The sequence below is a fragment of the Heteronotia binoei genome, chromosome 10, assembly GCF_032191835.1.
Source record: "Heteronotia binoei isolate CCM8104 ecotype False Entrance Well chromosome 10, APGP_CSIRO_Hbin_v1, whole genome shotgun sequence".
Lineage (NCBI taxonomy): Eukaryota > Metazoa > Chordata > Lepidosauria > Squamata > Gekkonidae > Heteronotia > Heteronotia binoei.
The window spans coordinates 92,051,774-92,066,393 of record NC_083232.1 but is presented as its reverse complement, the minus strand read 5'-3'; the positions used below and the strand labels follow the sequence as shown (position 1 = coordinate 92,066,393).

At 45.6% G+C, this 14,620-nt stretch overlaps 1 protein-coding gene across 1 annotated transcript in view; it reads right to left on the bottom strand.

Annotated features, from left to right (window-relative positions):
- ABCA13 (ATP binding cassette subfamily A member 13) overlaps positions 1 to 14,620 on the bottom strand; it is a 388,752-nt gene that overhangs the window by 283,994 nt on the left and 90,138 nt on the right. The window contains exons 14-19 of the mRNA XM_060247734.1: positions 11,995 to 13,671; positions 10,362 to 10,468; positions 7,267 to 7,385; positions 4,303 to 4,475; positions 1,256 to 1,332; positions 377 to 498 (exon numbers count right to left, since the gene is read on the bottom strand). Coding sequence (XP_060103717.1) covers positions 377 to 498; positions 1,256 to 1,332; positions 4,303 to 4,475; positions 7,267 to 7,385; positions 10,362 to 10,468; positions 11,995 to 13,671 — 2,275 coding nt within the window. The remainder of the gene's footprint in view (positions 1 to 376; positions 499 to 1,255; positions 1,333 to 4,302; positions 4,476 to 7,266; positions 7,386 to 10,361; positions 10,469 to 11,994; positions 13,672 to 14,620) is intronic.

Sequence of the window (14,620 nt, the reverse complement as noted above, 5' to 3'; positions counted from 1 at the left end):
CTCCTGATGTTCTAATGAAGGCCTCAGCCTCTCTGCCCTGTTGTTGGCCATTCAGAGGAACTGCCTGACCACTGTGAGAGGGAAGGTGCTAGACTAGATGGACCTCTGGTCTGCTCCGGCAGATCCCCGGCATCTGTACCACAGTTCGATTCTTATCATAGGGAAGAAGCTGTCCTATAACTCTAGGAACATATGAATTGGGTTTCTAAGGCTGTAACTCCTAAAGACACTTGTGTCATTGGATAAAATGGGACTTAGTTCAGAGTAGATCCATTAGATTGTTCCCAAATCTTACTCTCCTCTTCCATTCTACAAAAAATATGGAATGCCGCACAAGAAACAGTCTTCCCCACACACATACACACACATTGTGTACCTTTGGATATGAAATGCTGGATTCCATGACCATATTAATAGTCTTGTCTGAAATGTTGCTTAAAGAACGGAGTTCTTGGGCCACTTCAGTGGCATTCTGCATGCAATCTTTTATTTTCACGTCTGCAACAGAACATAAAAGGGCACATTTGCCAAAGGCCAGAAATATGCATCAACTTTCCATGCTTCTTTGAGTGTTTGGATACAGAAAGTTGCTCATTGGATGTGATTAGGGTTGCCAACCTCCAGGCTGGGCCTGGAGATCTCCTGGAATTACAACTAATCTCCAGACGGCAGAAGTCAGTTTCCACTACCTGGAAGTTGGCAGCCCTATAAGAAGAGGGAGGGTTCCCGACGTGGTACTCATGGGCACCATGGCGCCACTGATGGATTTCTGCTCCATATGTTTATCCAATCCTCTCTTGCAGCTGGCTATGCTTGTAGCCGCCGCCACCTCCTGTGGCAGTGAATTCCACATGATAATCACCCTTTGGGTGAAGAAGTACTTCCTTTTATCAGTTCTAACCTGACTGCTAAAGGTCTTTTTTGGGTAGAAAAAACTCAGCAGGAACTCATTTGCATATTAGGCCACCACCACCACCCCGACATCACCATTGTTTCACACAGGGCTTTTTTGGTAGAAAAAGCCCAGCAGGAACTCTTTTGCCTATTAGGCCACACCCCCTGCCGCCACGCCAGCCAGAACTGCGTTCCTGTGCGTTCCTGCTCCATTATTTTCAATTATTCCTGAATAATTATTTTCAGCTTCTTTGGTTTAAGATCTGTAAGTCGCTTTTAAACTAGCGCACAGCTGTGAGCCAGTTCCTCAGCACCCCACCATTATTGGACAAGCTTTCACAAAAGAGCCCAGACAGCTTACCAGCGGGCAGACTGAAGTTATGAAGGAAAGCCATCAGCGGGTTGCCTGCCACAGGGGCCTGCAGGGTTTCGGTCAACCTGAAACACAAATCAATGAAAAAGGTGATGTTGGTATATTAGTAATACACATCGATGGAAAAGCCAGGTCACGGGATTCTACCAGGCTCTACAGCAAGCGGTCCTCAATTGCTGCCACTAAGTTGCTGGTGGAAAGCGCCTTCTCCAAGTCACAACTGACTGGACAACTCCATAGGTTTTTCAAGGCAAGTGACATTCAGGGGTGGTTTGCCATTGCCTGCCTCTGGGCAGCAACCCTGGACTTCCTTGGGGGTCTCCCATCCAAGTCTGAACCAGGACTGACCCTGCTTAGCTTCGGAGATCTGATGAGACCAGCCTAGCCTGAGGTATCCAGGTTAGGGCAAGCCACTGAGTTAAAGGTCAAGGTAGTCCCCTGTGCAAGCCCCGGTCATTTCTGACTCTGGGGTGATGTCGCATCACGACGTTTTCACAGCAAACTTTTTACGAGATGGTTTGCTATTGCCTTCCCCAGTCCTCTATGCTTTCCCCCCAGCAGGATGGAAAGCTGAGTCAACCTTGAGCCGGCTACCTGAACCCGGCTCAGGTCATGAGCAGAGCTTGGACTGCGGTACTGCAGCTTACCATTCTGCACCACGGGGCTCTCATGCCACTGAGTTACATGGAAGCAAATCTCCCCCTGACAAAGATATTGGATTTGTCAGGCATATTTCACCCCCAGACCAGTACCATCCCCAGGTACACTCTGTTTGCTTTCTTTTATACCAGGGCTGGCCAACGGTAGCTCTCCAGACGTTTTTTGCCTACAACTCCCATCAGCCCCAGACAGCATGGCCAATGGCTGGGGCTGATGGGAGTTGTAGGCAAGAAACATCTGGAGAGCTACCATTGGCCACCCATGTTTTAGACAACTGAACTGCTTCCATTTGCACCAATGTGGAAAAACAATGTCACAGTTTATGCAAAACCTCCTGGTTTTCACAAACAGCAGCTCTATCTATCTATCTATCTATCTATCTATCTATCTATCTATCTATCTATCTATCTATCTATCTATCTACTGCTCAAAAGACTATCCATCTATCATCTATCTACAGTATCTATCATCTATCTACTGCTCAAAGGACCATCTATCTATCTATCTATCTATCTATCTATCTATCTATCTATCTATCTATCTACTGCTCAAAGGACTATCCATCTATCTATCTATCTATCTATCTATCTATCTATCTATCTATCTATCCATCCATCCATCTATCTATCTATCATCTATCTATCTATCTATCTATCTATCTATCTATCTATCTATCTATCTATCTATCTATCATCTATCTATCTATCTATCTACTGCTCAAAAGACTATCCATCTATCATCTATCTACAGTATCTATCATCTATCTATCTACTGCTCAAAGGACCATCTATCTATCTATCTATCTATCTATCTATCTATCTATCTATCTATCTATCTATCTATCTACTGCTCAAAGGACTATCTATCTATCTATCTATCTATCTATCTATCTATCTATCTATCTATCTATCCATCCATCCATCCATCCATCCATCCATCCATCCATCCATCTATCCATCCATCCATCCATCCATCCATCCATCCATCCATCCATCTATCTATCTATCTATCTATCTATCTATCTATCTATCTATCTATCTATCTATCTATCTATCTATCTATCTATCTACCTACTGCTCAAAAGACTATCCATCTATCATCTATCTACAGTATCTATCATCTATCTATCTACTGCTCAAAGGACCATCTATCTATCTATCTATCTATCTATCTATCTATCTATCTATCTACTGCTCAAAGGACTATCCATCTATCCATCTATCCATCTATCCATCTATCCATCCATCCATCCATCCATCCATCCATCCATCCATCCATCCATCCATCTCATTAGATTTAAAACAGTCAGATAAAATCACACTGGTGCCACTTCATCTGTTCAAGGCAGGATCATATAATATTTTCCGTTCTCCAAGTGGTCAGGTCCTAGGCAGTTGGTACTAATACGAGATAGATCCAGGTAAAGTGGCAGCCCTCTCCCACCTAGATATCATATGCCATCTGGAACAATTCAGCCTTGCAGGCCCTGCGAAACTGCTGGCTCGCCCACTAGGCAAACTAGATAATTGCCTAGGGTGCCAGGAGGGGGGTGCCGAATTGGGCTCTCTCCCCTTCCCTGTACGCAAGGCAAATGCCTAGTTTACCCCCCCACCGCCCACCGCCTCCTCCTCCCCCCCTTCCCTTCTGCACTGCTTGGAAGGGGTGGCGGAGCACCACTTCCTGGCCTCTTTAAAGCCCGCCTCGCTGATCAACTGATCGGTGGTAAAACGCTGCTGCCACTGCCGCCACTACCCTCCCTCTCTTGTCTCATCCGCAGCACTGCCACGCTCCACCGCCCCGCCCCCCCCCCACACACACACTGAGAGGAGTGTGGCTAGAATCGCCCCTGCCCTTAGACTCGACCTGGGCCTCTCAGTGTTCTCCTCCCTCACTTCCACCGGACATTTTACCCGCTGATCAGCTGATCAGCAGGAGGGATGCAGCAGGCAGTGAGTCTTCCTGGGGCACCATGCACCCTAGGGCCGGCCCTGCCCACTGGGCCCTGATGTCTTCTGGGATGGACCAGGGCACTGCATGTTTCTCTACAGTTGTGCAGTGTGTCTCGATGCACTCTGCACAAATTTCAGATGTCCTTGCCTAGCAATATAAAGAGGATCTACTTCACATGCAGGCAGGGCATCATAAAGAGCAGCGTTTAGCTAGTCCTGTAATAAATGTAAGTAACTCTGTGGCTAATGAAGGAAGGCTCTGCAGGCGAATGATCTTCTGGAAAGCAGGCGGGTTCCCCTTCCATTCGACAGTTATACAGAGAGGCTTCGGCAATTAGGAACATTCCCCATTAGCCATCAAATCAAGAGGAAACAATAACAGTCCAGGGTCTAAGAACTCTGTAAGGAAGTAAGGGAGACGTTTACTTTTCCATGTGTCTTTGGATGCTTTCTGAGTCACGTCGGCATTCACAGTGCTCATCGGTGGCGCGGTATAACCCTCGTTGGAACGCCGCCAAAGTGGCAGAAAGCTTCTTTTTTAGATACACCAAGTTTTCACAGATCCCTTGAGCAGAAGACGACAATGTTTCTTCCGTGTGCTGCAAAAAAAGAGGGAGGGGATTCGTGTGTAGTAAGTTAGAATATGCTATGTTGTCATAGAGGAAGGAAAGGAAAGGAAAGGAAAGGAAAGGAAAGGAAAGGAAAGGAAAGGAAAGGAAAGGAAAGGAAAGGAAAGGAAAGGAAAGGAAAGGAAAGGAAAGGAAAGGAAAGGAAAGGAAAGGAAAGGAAAGGAAAGGAAAGGAAAGGTCCCCTGTGCAAGCACCAGTCATTTCCGGATCTGGGGTGACGTTGCTTTCACAACGTTTTCACGGCAGACTTTTTACGGGGTGGTTTGCCATTGCCTTCCCCAGTCCTCTCCGCTTTCCCCCCAGCAAGCTGAATAGAACGCAGGTCGTGAGCAGAGAGTTCAGACCACAATACTGCAGTACTGCTGCTTTACCACTCTGCGCCACGGGGCTGCTAACAGAGGAAAGCTGAGGCCAATTCAATTTATGCGATTAATAAATTAATGGCTTCGTCTAAAAATAAACACAGAGCTTGGATCAATCACAGTCAGCTGTGTGTACCCTTGCTCCCCATCCTAAACTTTAATGGGGTCTTTTGCTGCTTTGGTCTAGAAACTGCATCTCCTCCTTTTAACTTATTAAAATTATCCCGCTTTTCCAAAAACCAGCTTGCTTAAATCAGCTGGCAGCAGTTCAAACCCGCACCCTTATCATTAGCAAAAACTACCATTAAAAAAATCTAAAACCGAAACACATCAAAATTACAGTAGTGTAATAAATTAAATCAAGATAGGCCAGCAGTAGAGATATTTATCTAGCTGCCTATACATTTTCCCCACCTTTCCTCCAAGGAGTTCAAGATGGCATATATCCTTCCCCAGGGCTTTTTTTTTTTTGGGTAGAAAAAGCCCAGTAGGAATTCATTTGCACATTAGGCCACACACCCTGACACCACCATTGTTTCGCACTAGGCTTTTTTGTAGAAAAAGCCCAGCAGGGACTTATTTGCATATTAGGCCACACCCCCTGACACCAAGCCAGTCAGAACTGCATTTCTGTGCATTCCTGCTCAAAAGAAAAAAGCCCTATCCTTCTCCTTCCATTTTGTGCTCACAACATCTCTGCCGAGTAGGTCAAGCTGACAGTCCCCCAATGAGCTTCAGGAATGACCAGAAATTTGAACCTGGCCCTCCCTAGTGTTGCCAAATCCAATTCAAGAAATATCTGGGGACTTTGGGGGTGGAGCCAGGAGCAAGGGTGTGACAAGCATAATTGAACTCCAAGGGAGTTCTGGCCATCACATTTAAAGGGACAGCACACCTTTTTAAATGCCTTCCTTCCATAGGAAATAATTAAGGATGGGGCACCTTCTTTTGGGTCTCATAGAACTGGACCCCCTGGTCCAATCATTTTGAAACTTGGGGGATATTTTGGGGAGAGGCACTAAATGCTATACTGAAAATTTGGTGCCTCTACCTCAAAACACAGCCCCCCCAGAGTCCCCGATACCTCCAGATCAATTCCCCATTATACCCTATGAGAATTGATCTCCACATAGGGAATAATGAAGTGCCCAGCAGACATTTCCTTCCCTCTCTCCCCCACCCCTCTGTTTCTGGCCACTTTGAAGCAAGGGATTGGCATCTCTACTTGCGAATTGTAGCCAACTTCTTCAAAGTAATACAGACACACCATCGCAAGAGGAAGCCTTAACAATCGGAGACTGAAGCCTCCGGAGGTGGAAAGTCACATGGCGGCTTTGGGGGCAGGGCTTCCCCTCGCCAGTCAGCTGACTGGGGGCGGGAAGGAGCCTGGGAAAGCGGAAGAACCCCCACTGGGACCTGGGGGTTGGCAAGCCTAGCCCTCCCCTGTCCTTTGCTAACATGCTAATCAGTATATCATACTGGCTCCCAATGGATCAAATATATTCAGAAAACCAAGAAAAAAAGAACAACTGTACCAAATGCCTGATACGAGTAAGAGGAACTCTGCCTGGCATCTTAATAGACATAAATGGCAGTGTCAGGCAGTCCTTACAAAATGAAGCATAGTCAAGAGGCATGGTGCCATAGGTGAGAAGGCCCTGCTCTGATTATCATGAAATGCAGGGCTCTTTTTCTAGCAGGAGCTCCTCTGCGTATTAGGCCACGCCCCCCTGATGTAGCCAATCCTCCAAGAGCTTAGAGGGCTCTTAGTACAGGGCCTCATGTAAGCTCCGGGAGGATTGGCTACGTCAGGTGGACATGGCCTAATATGCAGAGGAGCTCCTGCTAGAAAATGAGCCCTGATGAAATGTAGGGTGTAGAAGCCAATCTCAGTGACTATGCAGGTAAACACAGAAGGAGGCAGTCCTTCAGATACAGGAGCTGAAAGGTCAAAACGAGCACTTTGACTTTTACCTGGAAATAGAAGCTGAGGGAGTTCTTGCAGCACAGGGGTAATACGTTCACCACGGCCTATTCCTGTCCACATCCTTGACCCAGCATCTTGGACTAGTTGAAGTCTCCAAGATGCCTTCAAAGGCATCTCTATATAAAGCACTTTACAATAACCTAATTTTGACACGACACCAGAACACGGATTTGTGTAGAAAAAGCCCAGCCGGAACTTATTTGCATATTAGGCCACACCCCTTGAGGCATGGAGGTACCCAAGTTGGCACCCCAAGAAGGTCGGTGCCCTAGGCAGTCGCCTAGTTTGCCTAGTGGCAGGGTTGGCCCCGAGAACAGGGAACCCTTTTAAAAAGAAAAGGCCAACACATTCAAAGAATATTTCAAAAGTGAATTTTCAGATGCGGGGGGGGGGGGGGAGGTGCCATACAAACCTGGTAGTGGCCTTGAACCAAATAGATTCCTTCCAGGACAGAGAAAAGGAATTGCCTTGGGAATCCATTTTTACAGCTCTTAAACACGCACTGCAGGTTAGTCGTGAAAGCAGGATTGTCTGCGACGGAAAGCCGAGAAGATGATTAAGAACAAGGACCGCTGGCGGAGTCAAACTAGCCCGGTTACTCCACGCTATTCATATCTAAAGTGCGGCTGGGAGTCTGATGTCAACATGGCGCCTAACGCATGAGGGAACGGAATCTTTTGCCGAGGCTGTGTGCCAAACCCCATCCTGATTGGACACGCTTGAGCAACCACCGGTTCAACTTACAGACCATTCGCCTGCCCAAAACAGGAAGCTGGTTTTTCAACCGTTGGTTCTACTCTCCCTAGATGTGCTCATAGCTGTTCAGAAGGTTGCTTCACTGTAGTCCTTCCTAACCACGCAGTTCCGTGGAACTGGCTTTCTGGGGATGAGCAGCGGGAGGAGAAAAATAAAATAAACAGGATGAAAATGTGACAACCTGGAAGTGACATCGGGTAGCTCTAGGAATCTACAGAAACGATGGTAACTTCTAGGTTTTAGCCAGAAGTGACACAGCTATGTCAGAGACATGACTGACATTACATAAAGTCTCCCATGTCCCCGCCCCTCACCCTCCCACTGGTGGCCATACGCAGCGTGGCATTCCTAGCGGTCACCATCCCATCCTTGCGGCATAACTGCTTAGCTCAGCAGACAACTGTTTAAGTAGACAAATCAGGCACACACAAATGTTGTGTTTGAATCAAATACTACCCTTTGTGTTTGTCTAATGGCTAGTGCTAACGGGCTAATGGCTAATGCTAATTGGCTAATGCTAATGGCTACCGATTGGTTTGAATCACAAGAGCCTTTGCTCATGCAGTGTTGCAAAAACCTGAAGCAAATCTGTTTGGTTGGTAGATCTGGGTGGGCAGCTGCGTTGGTCTGGTGCAATAGAGCAAAGTAGAAACCAGTGACACCTTTAAGACTGGTGCTTGCGCCTTGTATAAAACTTTGTTCAGCTTAAAGGCACCACTGCACTCTAACTTTGTTCTGCTTGATAGATATTTGCAGCTGTTCAGCACGAACCAAACAAACCGAGTGATCAGCTCACATCTGACTGATGTCTTTAAACAGAGTAATTTTTACAGCCAAAATGACTCAGAAAACCAAGAAAAATGAACAGGAAAACCTTTGGGGTTCCTAGCAAAATTCACAGCATTCCTATTCCTGATGGCTTTTAGAAGACTATGGAAGACCATCTTGCTTCAGAAGGTTTGGAGCATGGTCTCCTGACACCTTCTTATTACTGAGGGGTACAACTGTATTTGTGATGCATACTGGGGAGGGGGGGGGGTTCCTGAGCTGATTAGTAAGTATGCTACTTAACTTTTTCCCCAAACAGAAGAATGACAAACACCCACTTAAAACGCTTGGGGCTCTTTAGCTTGGAGAAATGTCGACTGCGGGGTGACATGATAGAGGTTTACACGATTATGCATGGGATGGAGAAAGTATAGAAAGAAGTCCTTTTCTCCCTTTCTCACAATACAAGAACTCATGGGCATTCAATGAAATTGCTGAGCAGTCAGGTTAAAACAGATAAAAGGAAGTACTTCTTCACCCAAAGGGTGATCAACATGTGGAATTCACTGCCACAGGAGGAGGTGGCGGCTACAAGCATAGCCAGCTTTAAGAGGGGATTGGATTAAAATATGGAGCAGAGGTTCATCAGTGGCTATTAGCCACAGTATATATATGTATGTGTGTGTGTGTGTATACACACACACATATATTGGCCACTGTGTGACACAGAGTGTTGGACTGGATGGGCCACTGGCCTGATCCAACAGGGCTTCTCTTATGTTCTTATGTGACACAGAGTGTTGGACTGGATGGGCCATTGGCCTGATCCAACAGGGCTTCTCTTATGTTCTTATGTGACACAGAGTGTTGGACTGGATGGGCCATTGGCCTGATCCAACAGGGCTTCTCTTATGTTCTTATGTGACACAGAGTGTTGGACTGGATGGGCCATTGGCCTGATCCAACATGACTTCTCTTATGTGACACAGAGTGTTGGACTGGATGCGCCATTGGCCTGATCCAACAGGGCTTCTCTTATGTTCTTATGTGACACAGAGTGTTGGACTGGATGGGCCATGGGCCTGATCCAAAAGGGCTTCTCTTATGTTCTTATGTGACACAGAGTGTTGGACTGGATGGGCCATTGGCCTGATCCAACAGGGCTTCTCTTATGTTCTTATGCTCTTAACTGTACCTTCTTATTTTTTGGTCATGTGACAGTGTCACTGAAATGCTGGTGACAAGTTTTGCTATAGATATATACACAGTGTCCTGACCTGGATGGCCCAGGCTAGCCTGATCTCATCAGATCTCAGAATCGAAGCAGGGTTGGCCCTGGTGAGTAGTTGGATATGAGACCACCAATGAAGTCCAAGGTTGCTACCTGGAGGCAGGCAATGGCAAACCACCTCTGAAGATCTCTTGCCTTGAAAACCCTAAGGGATCACCATAAGTCAGCTGTGACTTGGCACTCCTTCCTTCATGGTGTTCAGCCTGAGACATTGTGACTTGCTCAGTCTTGCTGAGTCATCTTAATCCATAAATGGGACAATGTAGTCACCAATCTTTCCTCTCTTGTTCCTCTGCGTTCATGTAATCTGCAAGCATCGGTCCACTATTTGGGATCCTTGAATCTACATTAGACCTTTGTGGCTTCCACTAAAAAAGCTTTCGCAATGCCTCCTTGCCTGGTCATCTGGATACAATTCTTCCTCTCCCCGGGTAACCATGCAGGTAGCCAGGGCTTTTTTTGTAACAGGAACTCCTTTGCATATTAGACCACACACCCCCGATGTAGCCAATTCTCCAAGAGTTTACAATAGGCCCTGAAATAAGAGCCCTGTAAGCTCTTGGAGGATTGGTTACATTGGGGTTTCTGCCCTAATACGTGAAGAAATTCCTGCTACAAAAAAAGCCCTACAGGTAGCTATTTACCAGCTTTGCACTGTAACAGTTTTTTTACTCATGCCTCTGCGACTTTACCTGAAATCGTTGTCAATGCATTCAAAGCTGCAGCCTCCAGTTTCAGCAACAGGGTGGCACCTTCTGGAGTTAAATGCTTGTGTAGAACCTGGCACACTTCATTTATTCTGAAGGAACAAGTATATAATAAGAAGCCATTATTATAGAAAATCAGAAGCAAGGAGCGAGAACTAGAAATGCTACAGACCGGCAGTTCACCTTCTGTCCTGTCTAGAACAATTTGATGTTGGTAGACTGACATTACATTATTTGTTCCTCATTGACAGTAGGGTCAGAGTATGTTCAGGAGGCAATGCACACAAGCCCCTTATCATCGGATGCTGCCTCTTTTCATGACCTCTTCACTCCCTATCTTTTCGTCTTCTTGCCTTCCAAGTCTCTGCAGATCAAGGCAGTTTCTGTTTTTAGACCCACTACAATTTTTTTTTTGCTCTCAACCGAAATGGCTTTATACTTCCCACCTTCTAAGAGCTGCGCCAATCGTCAACGTTCCACAACCGACTTCTCCCTTTGGCCTGCATATCCATGACCTTTCCAAGATACCACAGCAGCTCAGCTCTTTGGCCAAAACAACTCACGTCTAGCCTAGTTTTGTTTATAGTGTTATGGCCTACAGGCTGGCATTTTCTAACCTTGTTAACATTAGCACCTTCAACCTCGTTGGTGACTAAGCACATGGTTGGCTGGTCCACCAGCTTAGATTTCCAGGAGGACTTTAAGAAGCTTCTCGGGAAGCAGGATGATCGGTTAGGCCTCTGAGCTGTGCTAATTCTTCTCAGCTCTCCTCTTACCCTCTTTAGGATTTATAGTTTCCCATTTAACATCGGTCTACCCAACTGCCTTGTCAAGTCACCCAGTCCCTCTGACTCACTGGATCGTCTTGGTTGTTCCCTCATCTATTGACTCCAAAAGATGGAACATCTGGTGATGGCTTGAAATCCTTATCGTAGGGTCGCCAATCCCCAGGTGGGGGCAGGGGATACCCCAGTTTGGAGGCTCTCCCCTTGCTTCAGGGTCATCAGAAAGCTGCAGGGGGGAGGGAAATGCCTGCTGGGCACTTCATTATTTCCTATGGAGACCAATTCCCATAGGGTATAATGGATAATTGCTTTGTGGGTACCTGGGGCTGGGGGGGCTGTTTTTTTTTTAGTTAGAGGCACTGGATTTGCAGCATAGCACCTGATGCCTCTCCAAAAAACACCCTCCAAGTTTCAAAAAGATTGGACCAGGGGGTCCAATTCTATGAGCCCCCCAAAATGTCCCCCCATCCTTTATTATTTCTAATGGAGGGAAGGTATTTAAAAGGTGTGCGGTCCCTTTAAATGCGATGGCCAGAACTCCCTTTGAAGTTCAAACCTTGCTCCTAGCTCCACCCCAATGTCTCCTGGCTCCACCCTCTACGTCCCCAGATATTTCTTGAATTGGACCTGGCAACCCTACCTAATACAAGCTTTTGCATCTTGACCTTCCTCCCCGAAGGACTCTTGTTCTTGCTTTGGGCCTTTTCCTGGCGACTGGTTCTGACCTACAGTATTAGGGAACAGTCCTGCCCATGTATTCCTGCAACTGCCTTAAGTGGAAGCTATAGGTGAAAGTTAGAACAATGAAGTAGACCAACCTTACAGGTCCTTACCTCCAGTCATTTAACCGCTGCCCTACCAGGAGTGGCAAAACCAAATATTGCAGGAGCTTCACATTCAGCATTCTATTTTCCTGTATGCGACTTTCATTAAAAAGAAGTCTCAAGATTGTTTGTAGCAGGTCTTGAACGAAGCTCCCTTTCTGGTTTTTATTCAAGTGAGGCAGACCTATCAACGGAAACATTTCTTCCAACGCAGGCAGAACAGATAGCTTAACGGCATTCTGGACAACAGGACTTGTGAGAAAGGACAGTGTGTTCAAGTCTCCATTGGTGAAATCTGATGTGAAATCTATCAACTCCGTAATGAGACCCAAGGCCGTCAGAATGCCATCTTGTCTTTTCAACAGAGTAATCCACCTATTCGGATCCTGTTCGGAACTGTTTGACCAAAACTCTTCAGGGACTTCAGCTTTGACGGAAGCTTCCCGTTCCAATGACTGCATCTCAAGAAAGTAAGAGATTACTTTCTGAATTTCATCATCACCTTTCTCCTGTTTCAGTGCCTGAGTCAAATTCAACTTTGAATTGTTTCTTTGTATCATATCCTTAATGGACACCAAGAAGTCAAGCATATTTTCCACTAGTTTAGAAGCCTCTTCGGAAGAGTTGGCAATTGAGTTGGCAACCACATCAACCAGCCTCTCCAGCATGATGGAATAATTGAGTGCACTTGTCAAAAACTTAGCTATTTCTTCTTCAAATGCGTCACTGAACTGGCTCAGACTTTCAGCCAGTGCACCTTCTACCACTGCTGTGTCTGATTTCTTCAAACTGAATGCATTAAGTGGAATCATCATGGAGGTCAAATCAAAAAATGCGTTCTCCAAGCTGTCCAGCTGCCCTTTATTCAAATACAACATGTGTGCCTCCTCCTTCAAGCTCTTCTCTCCGACAGCTCTACGAACAGCTTTCTGGAGAGCTAAATAAGACATCTCAAGGGGATTGAGATTCTCTGTAACATTGAGGTTTTCTAGGATTTTAGAAACAGTAACCGTTTCTTTGACAGCTTTTCTGGACAACATTAGGAAGCTAAATAAGACCTCTATTACTTTTTCTACCTGCTTAAAGTCATCGTTTTCCTCAAATACCGATTTTAAAACATCATGAATGTCAATGTAGGGCCAAGGAGTATAGCCTGCTCTGCTATCCCCAAAGAAGATGCGAAACAGTCTTTGCATCACTGAAGTTACCGTGCTATTTCTCAAATGGAAAATACTGTTGTTGAAATCCGAACGTTCCAGTATATCGGCGAAACTGTTTTGAGTCAAAATACGCACAAGATTTCCAATCTCTGTGGGATCGCGTTGCACGAATGGGAGAGTCCCGGAGAGATCTTGAATCCTTCGAATAAGATTCTGAGAGTTATTCGCACTATATAATAAGTCGTTCACGAAACCCAACAGTTCCTCGTGACTTCTGGTGATATTGTTAACAGCGGGATTTCTGAGCAAAAAGTTGAAAATGCTTCTTATAAACATCAGTCCTTTGGCTCCATCGAATGGAAACTCCTTACTTGTTGCCATGAGAGCCGCTTCGTTTAATAAGCCGTTTATGTAATCTCTGAGACGTGAATAGGTGACGTTTTGTGAAACCTCATCCACTTCTTTGTCTAAATTATCCAGGTGATCGAGCTTTAAAAGAGCCAAAATTTTATCCCTGGGGAATACACTACAACAGAAATATTAAACAGAGCTCGATAATGCAATTGCTAAAATCAGCGCTGAATTTTCCGATGGGAACTTACTGGAAAGCAACACAATAAAGGAATACATTTCTGGTGCAATTTAGCATTGGTGTCTTGTCGGAGACGCCACAAAATCTTGTACCTTAAATTAGTAAACAAAACAGTGCATCGTAAATACCATTATTTTCAAGAAACAGGACAGTCTTGTCTGTCCCTGGTTTTTCATTTAGCACCAAAATTTAAAAGCTAGATTTGAGTCCAGTGGTGCCTTAGAGTGCAAAAGGATTTTCAAAGTATGAGCGTTCAAGAGTCAAAGTTTATAAGTTCATACCTTGAAAACCTTACTGGTCTCTAAGGTGGCTTCTGGACTCCAATCTAGTTGTTCTACTGCAGACCAGCAGGGCTATATCCTGAAACTAAAATTTTAATTTAATTTCATATCTAATGGTTGACTCCAGTGCTTCAACCCACACTGCCTGGCAGTAGCTCACTGGTTATCAAGAGGACTCTTGCCATTAACTGGGATTGCTTTCACTTTCCACTGTCTCTGCTTTGCACCACCACTATCTATGTGTAACAAGTAAGGAATTCCTTTCTGCCTAGTCTCAGAAATGGTCAAGGCCGTTCCTCCCTGATTATGCTCACACCTGCAAGGGGCCTGAGAAGAACTCTGGGGGGGAGGGACTGCTTGCTTCGTGCCTTTACTTTGACTGTGTAATAGTCTAAGCCAGATCTATAAGAAGGGGCAAAATGTCCGCCAAAACCAGTTTTTACAAAGGCCATCTCGCCGACCTGTCATGTATCAATAAACAGCTGTTCTTGTCATGGACTGTCTCTGATCATTGAACTGCCGGGGACTTGACACTGGTAAGTTCTGCTGTCACAAATACCACCTTTTTTGGCAACTGGGGTGTGGGGGGGGGCAGATTACAT